This window comes from Monodelphis domestica, chromosome 3, assembly GCF_027887165.1.
Source record: "Monodelphis domestica isolate mMonDom1 chromosome 3, mMonDom1.pri, whole genome shotgun sequence".
Taxonomy (NCBI): Eukaryota; Metazoa; Chordata; class Mammalia; order Didelphimorphia; family Didelphidae; genus Monodelphis; species Monodelphis domestica.
Genome location: NC_077229.1, coordinates 23,269,950 through 23,287,349, shown reverse-complemented (window position 1 = coordinate 23,287,349; position 17,400 = coordinate 23,269,950). Strand labels below are relative to the sequence as shown.

The 17,400-nt window shown below is 53.2% G+C and overlaps 1 protein-coding gene across 1 annotated transcript in view; it reads right to left on the bottom strand.

Moving 5' to 3' along the window:
• The window catches only part of TTC28 (tetratricopeptide repeat domain 28), a 654,492-nt gene that overhangs the window by 80,854 nt on the left and 556,238 nt on the right, over window positions 1–17,400 (bottom strand). Inside the window, exons 10-13 of the mRNA XM_056820926.1 lie at window positions 10,776–10,885; window positions 8,661–8,790; window positions 7,639–7,857; window positions 4,997–5,162 (exon numbers count right to left, since the gene is read on the bottom strand). Of these exons, the coding sequence (XP_056676904.1) occupies window positions 4,997–5,162; window positions 7,639–7,857; window positions 8,661–8,790; window positions 10,776–10,885 (625 nt within the window). The remainder of the gene's footprint in view (window positions 1–4,996; window positions 5,163–7,638; window positions 7,858–8,660; window positions 8,791–10,775; window positions 10,886–17,400) is intronic.

The window sequence follows — 17,400 nt, the reverse complement described above, 5'->3', positions numbered from 1 at the left end:
TTTAATGGGAATGCAGGGGCTTGATGAGGGGTGTTCCTTGGCCAACCTGAGAAGACTATAGGTTAAGACTTTGTTTGGGGATTCTGTATCTCCCTATGGAGAGCAGACACATGCTGTTCTTCTAGATCTTCATAGCTCAAATGGTCGTTGACTGATCGAGATGTGGGTACTACACTTGGCCACAAAGTTAATATGTCCTCCTACGTGAAGACTGACCCCAGGACACTGATTTCTTTAACTACACAGACAAAACTAAGATGAATGCAATGTTTATTCCCTAAATTTAAAAAGTACTTGAGTTATCTCACTAGGGTCATTCTCCCAACCAAGACTTGAACAAAAGTAGAAAAATAATTAATGATTTTAAAAAAAACCTGATCTTCTGCCTTAATATCAATTCTAAAACAGAAGAGCATCAAGGGCTAGGCAACTGGAGTTAAGTGACTTGCCCGGGGTCACTCAGCTAGGAAGTGTTTGAGATCACATTTGACCCCAGACTTTGTGCTCCATCCATTGTGCTACCTAGCTGCCTCTATCAATAATCTTCAACTTAGTTGCTAAATCCAACCTGCCTGTAACCAATCAGCAGGTGAAGGCAGTAAATTTGAGTTGGGGTAGACAGGACTCCTAGAGTTAAAGATACTCTGTTTTGGTTAGTTCCATGAGTATTTATAGAATCAGGATGAACAATATCGCCAGCATCCAGATCTGACATGGAAAAACAAGAGAATCCTGGTGATCCGGATTAGCTTCAGATTCCTTTCTCTGGGATGCTAAAAAGGATTTCTTTCCTGACACATCTGCCCTTTGATGCCAAGGATCAGGGAAAAGGGGTGGATGGAACGCTACCCTGTCTTGTAGCATTGCCCTATTACAATGGCCTTTTCAGCTTTTTGGCCTAGCTCCCAAATCTGCTCCAGGGCCATTTCAGAACTGGGATTCTGACCAGTCCAGAGCTCACAACTCTCTGAAGGGAAGGACTGCGCTTTGATCATCTTGGTCTTCCTTCCTCTGCCTCACTCCAAAGCACCTTGATTGGTGTTGTGTATCCAGCAGGTGCTCAGGAAATATCTGCTTAATTAACGATTGCACGATGACCTCCTGCCCCTCTCAGTTGTATAACCAGGTCCTCCTATATCAGGCTGCAAGTCATCAACTTTGCCTCCAAATCTACACAAAGAATGGACTCATTTCAAGCAACTCAAAATTTCAGTAAATTTGCTTTAGAAAAAAAAAATTCTGCTGGGAAACTGGAAAAGAAGACTTTGCTTTCGGCTCCGCTCCGAGGTCACAAAGCCCACAAGCTATGCCGATCCTTCCTGATAAGTAGCTGGCTCATTCTAAGAAGCTTAGTGAAAGCTCTTATTTTGTACACCATTATTTGGATAGAATCCAAATTCTGGTGTCGAGGTAAAAAGATCAACTAAAAACATACTCCAGGCATTTCTAATAAAACTTTTACACACACACACACGCAGAGAGGAATGAAGATTCAGGAAAAGATTAGTCATACAGAAAACTAACTTTATGTTTAGAGGGGAGAGCGTGAAGGGGAAAGAGAGAAGGAAGGAAGGAGGGAAAGAAGAAAAGGGAAGGGAGGGAGGAAAGAAGGAAGAAGAAAAGGAGGAAGGGAGAAAAGAAAGAAGGGAGGGAGGGAGGAAGGAAAGAAGAAAAGAAGGAAAGGAAGGAAGCTGTGTTCAGGAACAGGGCAATGAGAAGATGAACAGTGGAACTGAAATTCTGTATCTCCCATAGATGTCTAGAGCTGAGTCCCTCAACACTCTTTTCCTTTGTTAAGAGAGGGATAAGAGAAACGAAGACTAGGTAAAAGCATAAAAGAATAGGATGGAGGAAAATACATAATTAACCATCATAATTGTGAACATGAATGAGATGAGCTCACTGATAAATAATTAATGCCTCAGAAAAACAGAATCCAACATTATACTGTTAATAAGAAATATGCCTGAAATTGAAAAACTCATATAGTGGCAATAAAAGGACTGATCAGCAATTTAGATATTTCAGATAAATTTAAAAAGGCAGAGATAGCAATCATGATTTCAGAGAAAGCAACAGTAAAAATAGATTAGATTAAAAGATGAACAGGGAAACTACATTGTGTTTAAGGCACCATAGACAATGAAGTGATACCAATAAATTACATATATACCTATATATGCCAAAAGACATAGCATCTAAAGGAGGCTATTAAAGTAAGAGATGACTCAATTTTCAAGAAGAAACAGACAGTAAAGCTATAATATTTGGGCATCTAAATGTACCTACTTCAGAACTGGATGAATCTAACCAAAAGACAAACAAGAAGAAGGTTTATAATCTGAATAGAATCTTAGAACAGGTAGATATTCTAGATCTCTGGCAATTTTGGAATGGAAAGAAAAGGAAAGAAGGAAAAGTACCTACTGTGTGCCAGGCACTATGTTTTGCACTTTATAAATATCCCATTTGATCTTCATAACAACCCTGGGAGGTAGGTGCTATAATTACCTCCATTTTATTATTGAGAAACCGAGGCAGACAGAAGTTAAGTAACTTGCCCAGTGTCACACAGCTAGTGAGTGGCTGAGGCTGAATTTGGAAAATATATGAAAAATATATGAAAGACATATGATTGTATATTTCATATATATTTATACATAACAAATATATATAACAAAATGTATTTAAATATTTCCAGTTGCACGTGGTACTTTCTCTTTCCTGCCTCTCTGCTCACAAAGGTACCAAGTGTCCTCTGTTCTTGGAATATTTTCCCCTCTTACTGCTGGCATCCAGAGCCCCCAGCGCCCTTCAAGGTTCAGATCTCTGTCCACCTTCTTCAAGAAGCCATTCCTGATTGTGCCAGTGACTAGTGCTCTCCCCTCTCCCCAATCCCGGTGTCTGTCTTTAGTACATAGACTATATTTTAGCTGTGAATACGTCTTGTCCTCCTAGTAGAGTGCAAGGACTGTCTTACTTCCATATTTGTATCCCCATAGTCTGACACATAGTAGGCATTAAATAAATGTTTCAGTTGATTTAAACCAACAGCAAATGCCACTGGGATTAGAACAACCATTCCCGACCTGTTCCGGCCAGTCTCTGAGAGTATTCACTTTATAAGCAATCCCCTGTCTTCTTATCTTCCAGACATGGGATTTAGTATCCATCCATTCACTGAGAAACATTTCTCTGGCACTTAGACTGAGCAGGACACTGCTCTAGGCACTAGGGAAAAAACAAGGATAATTCCTGATTCGCAATGCCTGTTCTCCAGAAGCTTCCAGTCTAGCGGAGAGAGAATCTACAGAACAGAGTGAAATCATCATGAACGGGTCTGCCAGGCACACGAGGCACTTCCTTCCCAACAGTCCCTCCGTGGTGGAACAGCAGCAGGAAGGCCGCCAAAGCAGAGTTCAGCTTTGCGGGGAAGAGCGGACCACAAGGATGAAGAGAGCAAAGGGGAAGAACAGGGTCCCGGTTTTTCTACCCAGAACAAACAGGTGAAGCAGATCCAGGCGAGAGGACAGAGACTACTTGGGTGACGCGCTGAGCAGAGGCCTGGCATACAGCCAGCGCTCTGTCCAGGCACCGTCTCCTCCTTTCCATCACAAGTGGCACAAAGCCGGCCCTGAGTTGGCAGGGGTTGGGAGACCCCTTTTCGGGGGGTTGGCAGAGACCCCATGACCCAGCAGAGCCCCTCCAAGGAGAGGGGCGCAATGTCTGCTAGTTTCTATTTGAGCTCACTCTTCTTGCTAGCGAGGTGCTCATTTCTGTTGTTTTTATGCGACTTAAGCGCTGCAGGCGTTGCTCGTGCCCCGAGCCTGGGCACTCTGTGGAGAAGTCACAATGGCCTGCCCTGGCTACAGCTCTGGGGAAGCCTCCTCTGAGGCACCGAGGGGCAGAGAGCCGGCCCTGCCTCCTGTTAGTCTGCTGGCCGTGGCCAAGTCGCCTGACTTCCTGAGGCTGCCCTTCCCTCCTCTCCAGCATGGGGTGCGGATTGCGTGGTCTCCCCGGTCTCCTCGCGCTCCCGCGTCCTGTGGTTTTGAGGCTGAAGGAAAGCGTTTTGTTTCCCAGGTCTGCGTGGCTCCAGCCCTCCCCAGTGGCCGAGAGGGATCATGGAGCATCCCAGGGCAGCCCTTGGGGGACACGCGGCCTCTCTGAAGAAGCCCGATGGGCACCCGAGGACTTTTTAGAATTACAAATGGCATCATTCAAGAGATAAACAGATGCTGCCCACTGGTCTCTGGGACCCGGCGCCAGCAGGGAATGGCGTGTTAATTGAACCCATAATCTGACAGACGGCTCTTCTCCGCGTGGGCTAATCGCTGAACAGAGAATGGGGGGAGGGGCGGCTGGGGAACCCCAGGACGGTGCTACACGCCGATACAACCTTGGGGACGTTTCCAACCAACATTTGGGCAATGTTTCATTTTACAACATCACCGAATGATTCGATGAAGGCGCAGGTTTAGTCACGGGCCAAAGCAATTGCTTTCCGTCTCCGGGCTCTGTAAGGTTACGCGGCCTGACGGGTCAGCCCTGCCTGGCTCCCCCTCCCAAGGACCCGCCGCATTCCTTATCACTGGCGCAGAGCTGTTCTCCCCGACTGGCAATCAGCCACTGCACAGACCTAATCATTCTCTGTCCGCTTATGACGGAAAACAAAGCTCAGTTTTAATTAGCTGGTTACACTAAAATTAAATTGTTGGTGACGGGTAAACCACCTACACACTCCACTTGGAGAAAATGCCTGAGTCTGCTGAGACCCTTCCCTACCTCGGGGGAAATTACTGAAAATGATCGGGACAACCCACCGAGGTGTCGTTTGCACTCCACAGAAATCCGCCGTTTTCTCTGGAAGAGCTATCAACAGTCTGCTCTCAAGCGCGTCGGCGACAAGGGATGCCCACGCTTAGCTCGCCATAGGACGCTCCCATAAAAAGCTTCGAGGTTAAGCTCGGAAGCCTGGCACAGGCATTTCTGGACCCACCTGGTATAATAGGAATCTACTCCCAAGGCCTCCCGCACGCTGGCGATGTACTGCTCGAGGGCAGAGCTGGTCACTGTTTGGAGAATCACACTGCTCGTTTCCTGGAAGTCATTGGAGTTTTCCGCCATGTTATCGCCCAGATAATATTCATGAAACTTGAGAATTCCTGCAACGAGAAATACACGGCAGACATGACAGCCGGCAGGAGGGGATCATCCGGTGATGCCCATCGAAGAACGGTAGTGGGCTGGGACAAGTTCAAAAGGAACCATGAGAGAAGCTGACATTTATAGAAAGCCGAACACCCCCCAAGTACTCCCCAGGAAACCCAAAGTGGGTGGGGGTGCCCGGGGCATTTTTAGGGCTTGAAACCTGATGTGGTGCTTCACAAATGGGGTTTGCACTCAGAAGAGATCTGGTATCACAAGCACCTTGTACCAATTTAGAAGGGATGTTTCTCAGCTGTATCTACTCAAGAGAGCCCTTTCCAAGAACCACACAGAAGGGCAGCTTCCATTGGACACCGAGATTGCATATACATGGCTCACGGCTCGCCAAAGGCTGAGCAGAAAGATGGCTTTTACACCCACCGCCTTTCATTTCACAAAAGGACGTTAAAACAGATGCATTTTTAAAAGGCCAACAGAATGCATCTCAAAATGTGTGTTTAAGAAAATCTATATGTGGCAGAAGCAGGCAAACAATGTACACAGTGACGATAACGATGTCAACACAATAAATGATAAAACCAAACAACGTGCCGTGTAATTACGATGATGAGGCTTGGCCTTGGGCAAGAGTGGAGGAAACAGACCTCCCACCCTCCTCCTCATCCGCTCCCTCCTTCTCTCCTTTCTTCCCTCCTTCCTACCCTCATTCCCTCCTTTCTTCTCTTCTTCCTTTTATGCCTCCCTACCTCCTCTTTCCTACCCTGTCTCCTTCTTTCATTTTATCCACTCATGGAGAAGGATGAGGATGGAATACTGGACATACTGCCAGGCGTGACAGAGGATGGAAGGTTTGCAGAACTCGTTTTTCTTCCTTTTCTCTTTTTTTGTAATCTTTGCTCTAAGGTTGGGTTTGCTGGACAGGGATGTATCGGTTAAAATAAATAAGTAAATTCACAGATTAAAAAAAAAAACGTAGACGTATAGTATAAAAACTCTTTTCACACTGGTGCTTTTCCAGTGATGCTACGGAGCTGTGAATCACAGGATCCCACCGTTTCCAATGATTCAAAATTGTGGAATAACCACAGGGCAATGGGGAAGTTTCTGGCCACAGAAAGGCTGTCGTAGGTTGTGAGAAGAGATGTGGGCACACGGAGGGGAATCACAGAACATCCCCTTGGAAGACTGACTGTACCTGGAGCCATTCTGTCTAACCCATCTGGTAGCAAATGGGAGCAAGAGCAAGTTGGTGACCCAAGGGCTGCAGTGGTGCCACCCCTGCCCTGTGGACGGGCTGCAGAGAAGGGAAAGCCCTGGGTGCATGCTAATGGGAGGCCATCTGGACAGCCCCCCGGAGGGGCAGGCGGCGAGGCTGGCGGGGGCACCTACATCATGGGGAGATTTCCACGGTCCGTGACGACAGCAATCACCAGCGGAGCTAAGGCAGAAAACGGGCTGGCTGGGGCACAGACACAGGAAGTTCACCCTGAATGCTAGGGACTAGACACAGGAAACGGCCACGGAGCACACTGGCTCGGAGGGTCCTGGCGGAGGATATGTGGTTGGGTCTCGGGGAGTGAGTCCCTCAGAAAACCACGAGGAGCAGACAGAGGTCCCCCAGAATGTCCCTAATCCCTGCGCTCACTATTGCCCAGATTTGGATTTAGGATATGAAAGGAGTCCCAACGGGAGCCACCAGCAGTGACAATTTCTGGTGTAGCAAGGTCAGAGGGAAGAGGGTGCTTGCGTGGCTCTGGGGAAAAGATAATAAAAAGGGAGCATTCCAGGGGAAAGAATTAAAGCACGATAGAACTTAGCGACTTAGACGCTTCTCTGGCCTGTCACTGCGCCAGCATTATTCAAAGGCATTTGGAAATAGTCAAGAAAACCTTGGTAATCCTCTCTCCCTCTTCTACCTTTAGAAAACAGCTAGCACGCATGCAAAAGGCGCCCGTGACTTCCAATTATGAGACCCACTTCTCCAGTCAATAAACTCTTATTGGATTTGGGGTCTCTCCAACGTGGGAGAGCCATCAGCGTTTCATTATGCAAAAAATATGGCCCTCCCAGCTAATTAGTGACTGCATTTAGGGAAACCGTACAGCCGTTGCACTGGAAGTCCACTTAATCCTTAAAGACTTGGACGTAGGCCGCACAGAACTGGTTCCAACCCGTCCTGCCACTTCGGACGTCCTTCCTGTGAGGCTCTCCTCAAAAGTCTGCTGGAGCCTCCTAGCACTAGACCCCCGAGCTGTCATGACGAGGGGCCGCAGCGATTCAATCATACCCAGAAAGAGCTCATCACTGTGTGACATCATGAACCACAGCTGCCCTCGAGCAGGGCCGCTCCCCACTGGGTCCTCCCTGCGCTTGGGCCTCCACCACGGAGGGAGGCTGGGAGGTTTCTGGGGGAAGGCGGGAACTCCCCGCAGCTCCTTGGGATGACATGCGGCGACGCACCTCGTCTCTTACCTGCCCCAGGAGCGAGCAGCCAGCTGTACAGGTAGCCGGCTGCCAGGGAGTAGTAGAGCACGAGTCCCCGCTGGCCGTTCACCATCTCTAGGATCTGGTCGATGGTCACCGGGGAGTAGGGGTCCGAGTCCTGATGGCCGGTCTGACGTTCTACCAGGAGGTCGGCAAACGCCCTGGTCCTTCCCCTCTCTGCCACGGCCAGGGCTTCGTCGTGATGGCCTGGACAGAGGCAGAGAACGCGTCACAGGGCAGCCGCTGGGGGACGATGACCCCCACCCACCTGCCTTCTGCACCCCCGGCCCGGGGCTCCTGAAGGCCGAGGGAAGGAGCCCAGCCAGAGGCCCGAGAGGAGGCCCAGCCGGCCCTTTTCTCCCGACTTCTGGCATTCACCCTCGCCCAGGGGCGCCCTGTGCTCTCAGCCTGGGTCCGGCGTGCCCAGAGGCTGGTCATCTCCAGAGGGCAGGATGGAGGCCGGAGCTCCTGCAAAGGTGTGGGGGCGGGCCTGGGCGCACGCTGCCTTCAGAGCAGGAAGAGGACCCTCACAAGACAGCGAGGCCAAAGGACCCTCCGTCTGTGGTGGGCACACCGGGGCAGGCGGGACCACGGGCCACCGTGGGCACTGGGCAGCCCGAGCGGCCCTCCGTCCATACAGAAGTCAAGCAGGAGTGAAAAGAACCCCTGCAAGACGGCTTGTAAGACAAAGTGGGGACTCGGCTTTGGCCGTGCAAAGGAAGAGCTTTCTAGACGGAGCGCTCCTACTGACTAGTGAAAAACAAACGGGATGAAGGGACAAGCGGGCTGGACTTCCGGGCCCAGGAGCCCAGCATGATCCTGCCCGTTCCCGATTTACCCGTCGGGCCACACACAAGCGGCCTCTGAAGGGCCTTCTGGACTGGGCTCTAATCTGCCAAGACGACTTCTTTGTGCCGTCTCTGGCTAGAGCTTCCCAGGCTCCGGGCTGAAAACCACACTTTGTCCTAGGAGTCCCCATTGGAGGAGCCCCTCAGGGACTTCTCTCTCACCGAGGCTGACGAGCACCCGCTGCAAGGCCTGGTACGAGGACGTCTGCAGGTCAAACAGCGACAGTTTGTAGTCGGTGCTTAGCTGAACCTCATGCCGGATCGTTTCGAATAAGGCCGACGCTCTGTAGAGCTACAGGGAGAGAGAGGCAGAGGGTGACGGCTCCCCCCAGGCAGGGCCCAGAACCCCCAAGCCGCTACTCCTGCACTGCCTCTCCCCGTCGCAGCGACACGGGACAAAGGAATGGCCGTGCAGTGTAAACCTCAAAATTTCTTAGACTTATAAATGTTGGAAATTTCACCATTGGGAAATTTCATACTTGAAAAATTCCCTATTGATAGTGGGTCTTGGCTATTGGAATGTGAACCCCTTTGGCATGAGAGTTTCCCCCTCCTCCCTTCTTAAGATTACTTTAGGACATAAACCTTTTGCTGAACAATGGAAAGGACTTTGACCTATGCTTAAGCATAGAACAGGAATTTCTTTGAGTCATGATTGATTTTAGAATTGATACAATGGAGATACTTGGAATCAATCTCCACCCTACTCAGTCCTAACAGGATTGAGGAAGGGCTGCAGCCTAGATCAAAATTTAATTATTCCAATCTCTACCCTACTCAGGTTAACAGGATTTAGAAAGGGCTGTAGCAAAGGATCAAAGATTTAATTATTTGAAAATATGACCTTCAACAGACATGTGCAAAGCCAGAGACCTCTGGGCGGTCCTGGGTTAAGCTAGAGCCTCCATTGGCACAGGGAAATTGATGGACAGTGATTGGTAAATGTGAGAACTGAGGGGAGGGGACTTGGATGGTTTCCTTAAAGAGAGAGGGGTCTGAAGACTCGGGGGGGGGGGGTTTTAGGAGTTTGTCGGAGTGGTTGCAGGGTGCTCTGAGAAGCTTGCTCTGAAGGAAGCTGAAGGTGGGGGCCTCTGAGACTGTTTCTCCATTTTGGTCACGTGAGTAATAGGGACTGATCTCCTTTCTTTGCCTCAGCTATCTAAGGGCTTGGGCCTTTTGGCCCAGCCTAAACAGAAGGGGTATTTAAGCCCTATTCCCTTCTCTCCCCTTTCTCTCTACCTCTATCTCTCTATCTCTAATTCCTTTCTTCCTCCTGTTTGTAATTAAAACTCCATAAAAGGTTGACGACTGACTTGAGTTTTCATTTAGGAATTACATAGCTGAATTCCTTGGCGACCTTAAATTAATATATATCAGTCTTTTAAAAGTTATTTCCTTGTCACAGCAGATGGCCCTGGAGATCCCGATCTTCAGGGAAGGGAAGGGTATAGAAAGGGCTCTGGAGTCCTGGGTGTGAATCCTGGCTGAAGCCTTGCTGGATCCCCCGGGGAGGGGAAGCGTCCGGAGCTCCAGAGTGAGGAGGGGGCTCAGAGTTCCTCGGCCCGAGGGCCCGGGCAGTGGCAGAGCCTTTCAGCCCCCTCCTGAGAGGCCCAGGCAAGTCCTGTCCAGACCTAAGCAGAAGCCTGGAGTCGTCGGTCTGCTAGGAGCTCTGGCGCCGAGGATCCCGTCTCGGCGCTGCTCTGCCCACCATCCTTGCGATCGCTTTGAAAGCGGATGCTAAAAACCACTTGCCATGGGCCCAGGCCGCACGTGGCCTCCTCCGGGGGAGCCTGGCAGGGCAGAGCCGCAAGAGGCGCGAGCACGGGCCAGCCGCTCTCGGCTCTGTGGTGTCGCCTGGCCACGCACACACGTGTGACACGGACCTCCCTGCCAGCTCCACGAATGGGCCAAGGCCTGAAGCCAATGCATTTGCCCTGCCAGGAAGCCTGTTCGAAAGCCCCCGGGGAGGCTGGGGACGGCATCCTGGCCGGGCAGCGCTCCTCCAAGGCCTCTCGCCTTTGCTCTTGGAATCCCTGCTGGGAACCGGCAGAAGAGCGGGAAGGGGGGTCATGGGGCTGAAGGGACTGGTCCAGGGTCACCCAGCGGGGAAGTGTCTGAGGTCACACTGGAACCCAGGACCTCGCTCTCCATCCGCCCAGCTGCCCCCCACTTCTGGGGACGGGGAATGTGGGGCGCCAGGCAGGGAGCCCATGCCGGGCCTAGCTCGGGCGGGACTCCTCTTCTCTACCTTGGAGGCCGGCCTCCGCCCGGGCTCACCTGGTGCTGGGACTCCTCCAGGTTTCCGCTGGCCCAGAGGGAGAGGCCGAGACCGTGGCGAATCTTGGCTTCGTCCTCTCTGCGCCCCAACTGCTCGGCCAGCCTCAGACCTGAAACAGAGAGGAGACGCTGAAGGGACGGGGAGCCGTTGGGCTCGGGCCGAGGCGCCACGCCAGCCCCGGGAGGGAGCGGCCCGGCCTTCGCACCCGGCCTGGAAGCCCAGGGAAGATGGGCGGGACCTTCCCGGCATCCCCCGCACCCTGCGGCCTCCTGGAAGAAGATGGTGCGCTTGGGGAGTGGCGACCCCATGCGGCTCCTCCTCGGGACCAGCCCCAGGCTGCAAAGGCCGCTATTCCGGAGCGCGGCTCAGCCAGCAGCCAGCAGCCAGCGGAGCCCCTGTCAGCTCAGACCAGGCCCCATGGGCCCAGCCCGGAGCCCTGCCAGGCCTGCAGCAGGGGGAAGCGGATCATAATCTAGTCACAGGATAGACTATCAGGGCTCGGGGACTTAGAACAGGGGGTGCCAGAGGAGGGAGGGGGCTTAGAACAGGGGGTGTCAGTGGGAGGGGGCTTAGAACAGGGGGTGTCAGAGGAGGGAGGGGGCTTAGAACAGGGGGTGCCAGAGGAGGGAGGGGGCTTAGAACAGGGGGTGTCAGTGGGAGGGGGCTTAGAACAGGGGGTGCCAGAGGAGGGAGGGGGCTTAGAACAGGGGGTGCCAGAGGAGGGAAGGGGCTTAGAACAGGGGGTGTCAGAGGAGGGAGGGGGCTTAGAACAGAACAGGGGGTGCCAGAGGAGGGAAGGGGCTTAGAACAGGGGGTGCCAGAGGAGGGAGGGGGCTTAGAACAGGGGGTGTCAGTGGGAGGGGGCTTAGAACAGGGGGTGCCAGAGGAGGGAGGGGGCTTAGAACAGGGGGTGCCAGAGGAGGGAAGGGGCTTAGAACAGGGGGTGTCAGAGGAGGGAGGGGGCTTAGAACAGAACAGGGGGTGCCAGAGGAGGGAAGGGGCTTAGAACAGGGGGTGCCAGAGGAGGGAGGGGGCTTAGAACAGGGGGTGTCAGTGGGAGGGGGCTTAGAACAGGGGGTGTCAGAGGAGGGAGGGGGCTTAGAACAGGGGGTGCCAGAGGAGGGAGGGGGCTTAGAACAGGGGGTGTCAGTGGGAGGGGGCTTAGAACAGGGGGTGCCAGAGGAGGGAGGGGGCTTAGAACAGGGGGTGCCAGAGGAGGGAAGGGGCTTAGAACAGGGGGTGTCAGAGGAGGGAGGGGGCTTAGAACAGAACAGGGGGTGCCAGAGGAGGGAAGGGGCTTAGAACAGGGGGTGTCAGAGGAGGGAGGGGGCTTAGAACAGGGGATATCAGGGGGAGGAGGCTTACAACAGGGGTGTCAGGGGGAGGGGGCTTAGAACAGGGGGTGCCAGAGGAGGGAGGGGGCTTAGAACAGGGGGTGTCAGAGGAGAGAGGGGGCTTAGAACAGAACAGGGGGTGTCAGAGGAGGGAAGGGGCTTAGAACAGAACAGGGGGTGCCAGAGGAGGGAGGGGGCTTAGAACAGGGGGTGCCAGAGGAGGGAAGGGGCTTAGAACAGGGAGTGTCAGAGGAGGGAAGGGGCTTAGAACAGGGGGTGCCAGAGGAGGGAGGGGGCTTAGAACAGGGGGTGTCAGAGGAGGGAAGGGGCTTAGAACAGGGGGTGCCAGAGGAGGGAGGGGGCTTAGAATAGGGGTGTCAGAGGAGGGAAGGGGCTTAGAATAGGGGGTGCCAGAGGAGGGAAGGGGCTTAGAACAGGGGGTGCCAGAGGAGGGAAGGGGCTTAGAACAGGGGGTGTCAGGGGGAGGGGGCTTACAACAGGGGTGTCAGGGGGAGGGGGCTTAGAGCAGGGGTGTCAAAGCCAGGAGGAACCTTAGACTCTAGACTATTCCATGGGGCATCTCCAAATCCTCTAATGTTGTCCCAAAGTCATCCGTGCCCTCACTTCTCTACCCTGTCATGTTGTCGCCTCCCCCCTAGACTCGCCAACACAAGTGTCCTCTTGGACTTCCTTCTCTTCGACCCCACATGTCCAACCATATGGCTCGTCCTGCCTTTCCTGCTTTCTCCATCTCTAACTCTGCTAGTCCTCCTCACCACATCATTTTAGTTTATACCTTTATCTCTTCCCGTCTAGCCTACAGTAATAATGTTATATGACTTTAATGTTTGCAAAGCATGTTCTTAGAACAACCGGCAGATGTGCTGATGTAGGCATTATGAGCATTATTATTTCCATTTTCACAAATGAGGAAACAGAGGCTCATCAGGGGTTGTGACTTCTCAGAAGTGGGATTTGAACTCAGGTCTCAGCCAATTCCTGTCCCAGATCCCTTCCCAAATCACCTTGCCATTTCCTGTTGCAACAATCTCCTCCCTGGCCTTCTTGAGAACAGCCCATGCCCTCCTATCCCCCAAACAGCTGCCAGGGTTCCCCACAGGAACTCTAGAACCTGGCATTCAAGGCTCTCTGCACAAAGACTCCAACTTTTCTCCCCAGCCTGAGCTAATCCTTCCTCCCTTTTCAGTGTCCCAGTCAAACAAGCCTGCTTTCACTCCTCCGTTCTTGAACTCAGGGATTTGCTGAAATAGGCTCTCTGGAATGGAATCCCCATCTTGGTCCTCTGGAGTTATTCGAGACATTGGAGCCCCCTTCTTGAAGCCTTTTCTGACTGGAAGGGAAAGGCGGCCTCATTGGCTTCTAATTTCCGAGAGCAACATGGCGGCTGATCTCTGCCTTCTCCTGGTCTCCCCTTTCCATCATCACTGGTCGAGCACTTGTTTTCCCTCCGAGAGGCTCTAAAACCCTTGAGGACAGGGCTGGGTCTGAGGGGTCTCCAGCACCTCGCCCTTCTGAACCCATTTAATGGAACTGCTCAAAGGGAGGGAAATGGGCATTACAGCTGGACGAGGTCTTAGAGATTCCTCCTGATACAGAGAAGGAAACTTTCCTTAAAAACTGCCGCTAAGTGTGGGAGAAGATGCTGCGTATCTCCAAGGCACAGGAATGGAATCTGTGACTCCTCGTCTATAACCCTTCATATTCTCCCTGAAAATGACCCGCAACAAGAGAAGGTGGTGCTGGCACTGGGCCTAGCAGGAGCTGGGGTGCTCCTGGGCCACTTACTCTTCTACACCCCATGCATGACAGAGGCAGCTGGTGGGACAGTGGAGAGAGCGAGCACCAGGCCTGGCATCAAGAAGATCTGAGATCATATGCCCAAAAGGCACTAAAAGACTGTCTGCCCTTTGATCCAGCCATAGCCCTGCTGGGATTGTACCCCAAAGAGATAATAAGGAAAAATATATGTACAAGAATATTCATAGCAGCGCTCTTTGTGGTGGCCAAAAATTGGAAAATGAGGGGACGCCCTTCGATTGGGGAATGGATGAACACATCATGGTACATGATGGTGATGGAATACTATTGTGCCCAATGGAATGATGAACTGGAGGGATTCCATGTGAACTGGAACGACCTCCAGGAATGGATGCAGAATAAAAGGAGCAGAACCAGGAGAACACCATACACAGAGACGGATACACTGTGGCACAATCAAATGTAATGGACTTCTCTTCACAGCAATGCAGGATTCCAGGATAATTCTGAGGGACTTATGAGAAAGAATGCTATCCACATCCAGAGAAAGAACTGTGGGAGCGGAAACACAGAAAGAAAAAAACTGCTTGACCACATGGGTTGATGGGGATATGATTGGGGATGTAGACTCTAAGCCATCGCCCTAGTGCAATTATCAATAATATGGAAATAGGCCTGATCAATGTCACATGTAAAACCCAGAGCAATTGCACATTGGCTATGGGAGGGGAGTGGGGTAGGAGGAGGAGAGGGAAGGAGCATGATTCAGGTAACTATGGGAAAATATTCTAAATTAATTAATTAAATAAAAATTCTCGATTAAAAAAAAGAAGATCAAATCCAGCCACAGACAGGATCTGGGCAAGTCACTTAAAACTCTGCTTGCCTCTGTTTCCTCATCTGGAAAATAGGGATAAAAAAGGCCACTCTCTCAGAGGTTGCTGTGAGGACCAAATAAGATAATACTTTGATAGTGCTTTGAAAACCTTAAAGTATTGTAGTGACCCCACAGAAGGGCTTGTGGGCTGGGGAGAAACCTACAGAAATAGGCTTGATCCTCGAGGAAGATTAGAATGAGGCACACACAGACACATGCCAGTGTCTAATCATGGCGTCCTGCCCTCTTCTCATGGCCATATTTCATTCTACTGCTGGGAAGAAGTGCTACCATCTTCTGTTTGCAGCCATGACTCCAAAGGTCCCCCACCTCCCCAATCAGAGGTGATGAACTCTGTGGCTTCGTGTCTGGGATCGTGGTGACAGGAAAGGGACCTTAGGAAAGTCTCTGACATTCTCTATGAGCCTGGAGGCTCGTTTTTCCCCATCTGCAAAATGGGGATAATGGTGGGTCGGTGACCTACGCCCTGGGGCGCAGGTGAGCAGGGCACCCGGGACCCCTTTGATGTCCATCTGAAAGGAAGAGATGAGGAGCGAGTGTGGGGACACAGCAGGAGGGACCCCCGCCCTGTGTTGAGGGCTTGTAGGCAAACGGCACCCCATTTAGTCCTCAGGACAGTCCTGTGAGGTTGGAGCTAGATTTGGCCTTCCCTTACAGAGGAAGCAGAAGTGTTCCTGCCTCCAAGGACCCTCTGACCTGTGAGGAAGGCCAGGGAGAAGGTGGACAAACATCGCCCCATTTATCAGCCTCATGCCTGGGCTGAGTGGATGCCATGGAAATGCTACAAAGAGCCGTTTCAAGCTCTGGAAGATGGCAGAAAGCAAGCGCCAGGGAAGCACGTACAGAGCAATGAGGAAGGTCTTGGCGAGCCAGCTGTGGCCCCAAGACTGTGTTTCAGGGCTCCACAGGAGGGAGGCTGCCTCTGAGTGGCACAGGGCTTTTCTGACAAATGCAACTGATGTTCTCTCTTGGGTGTCAGGATTCTGTGCCTCCAGGGGCACGAGGGACGGGCCGTGTGCCCAGCGCAGAGGAGGGGGCTCTTGGGAGTCTCCTGGCATTTCTAAAATCAGAGAAGAGGCCTGACATGGGCCAGTAGGAAAGGCCTGCTCTGTGGCCCAGAGGCCTGGCCTGGTAAAGCTGCCGCTAGTCAGGGGATTTGGGGCAGAACGTCTGCCTTGCTCAACCTTTGTTTTCTCACCTATAAAATGGAGACAACAGTGCCTGTGTCACCCCCTCTTGGGTGAGCCTCCGAAGAGGCTGTGGGTAATTGCCTGGCCCTATGCCCACCCAAGGGACCCCAGAGGGCCTCCCCCTCCCTGATGACGGTTCTGTGTGTGCACAGAAGAGTGACCAGGCCTCCTGTGCTCCCTTCTCTGCCCACCCCAGGGGCCTGGGAGCAGGGAATGGGCAGCCCCGGGTTGGGGGAGGCAGGGAAGAAGAGCTCCAAGCTCAGAGAAGCATCACGCATGCCCCGAGAGCAGCCCCCCAGGCCGCCCCCTCTGCCACCACCCAGTGGCACATCTCCCTCCACCCACGGGGCTCTGGGTAGGACCCCTGCTCCTCCACGACGTGCCTGACAGCCCCATCAGAATGGCTTCTGGCTTATTGGTCCCCTCGACTGAGCACACGCCTTCACACGGACCCCGATCCATGCAGAGAATAATGGAACACAATGAGGACCCAGAGCCTAGCTGTGGGACCCGAGGCAAGTAGCTGTAGCTGTTTGCCTCAGTTTCCTCATCTGTAAAATGGGGATAATAAGGCCCCTCCCTTGCGGGTGGTTGTGAGAGCCTCTCTGGAAAGGGTCTTGTGCAGTGCCTGGCACCCAGCAGGCGCTCTAGAGGGGCTTCTGCCCTCCCCCTTCCCCATCAACACAGCCCCCTCCCAGGCCCCTTCCCCATGCCCCAGGGCAAACCCAGGGCTGCCCTGCACTGTCCCTGGCACATCCCTGTCCAGCAAACATCCCAGCAAGTGCGGGGCGGTGCCAAACTCCGACGTCCCTTTCTGGATGGCCTCAGGCTGGCGGGTCAGGGCCGCCTCCTCAGATGCCCCGGCCTGGCCTCTCGCAGATGGCCACACAAGTCCCAGCCACAGCTCAGCACACAGGGGTCAGGAGGCCTGAATTCAAGTCTGAGCTCTGGCCCTGGGGGACGCCGAAGGGGTTTAACAGTGAGCTCTGAGACATGTTGGCGGCCCCCTGTGCGGTTTGCTCTGCGTCAGGAGCTTTTCTCCGTCCCTTTCCTGGGTCTGGGCGATCAGAGCACAGCACGTGAGGCCCCGACACGGAGCACGCACCGGTTTCTGGGGCACCTCTGCAGGCCCGTGTGAGCTGGCTCCTTCCCGGCCCGTGTGGCGTCGGCCCCGTCTATCGCCCTGCCCAGGGGCTTGCCCTCTGCAGGCCCGTGCGGCGTCAGCCCCGTCTATCGCCCTGCCCAGGGGCTTGCCCTCTGCAGGCCCGTGCGAGCTGGCTCCATCCCGGCCCGTGCGGCGTCGGCCCCGTCTATCGCCCTGCCCAGGGGCTTGCCCTCTGCAGGCCCGTGCGAGCTGGCTCCATCCCGGCCCGTGCGGCGTCGGCCCCGTCTATCGCCCTGCCCAGGGGCTTGCCCTCTGCAG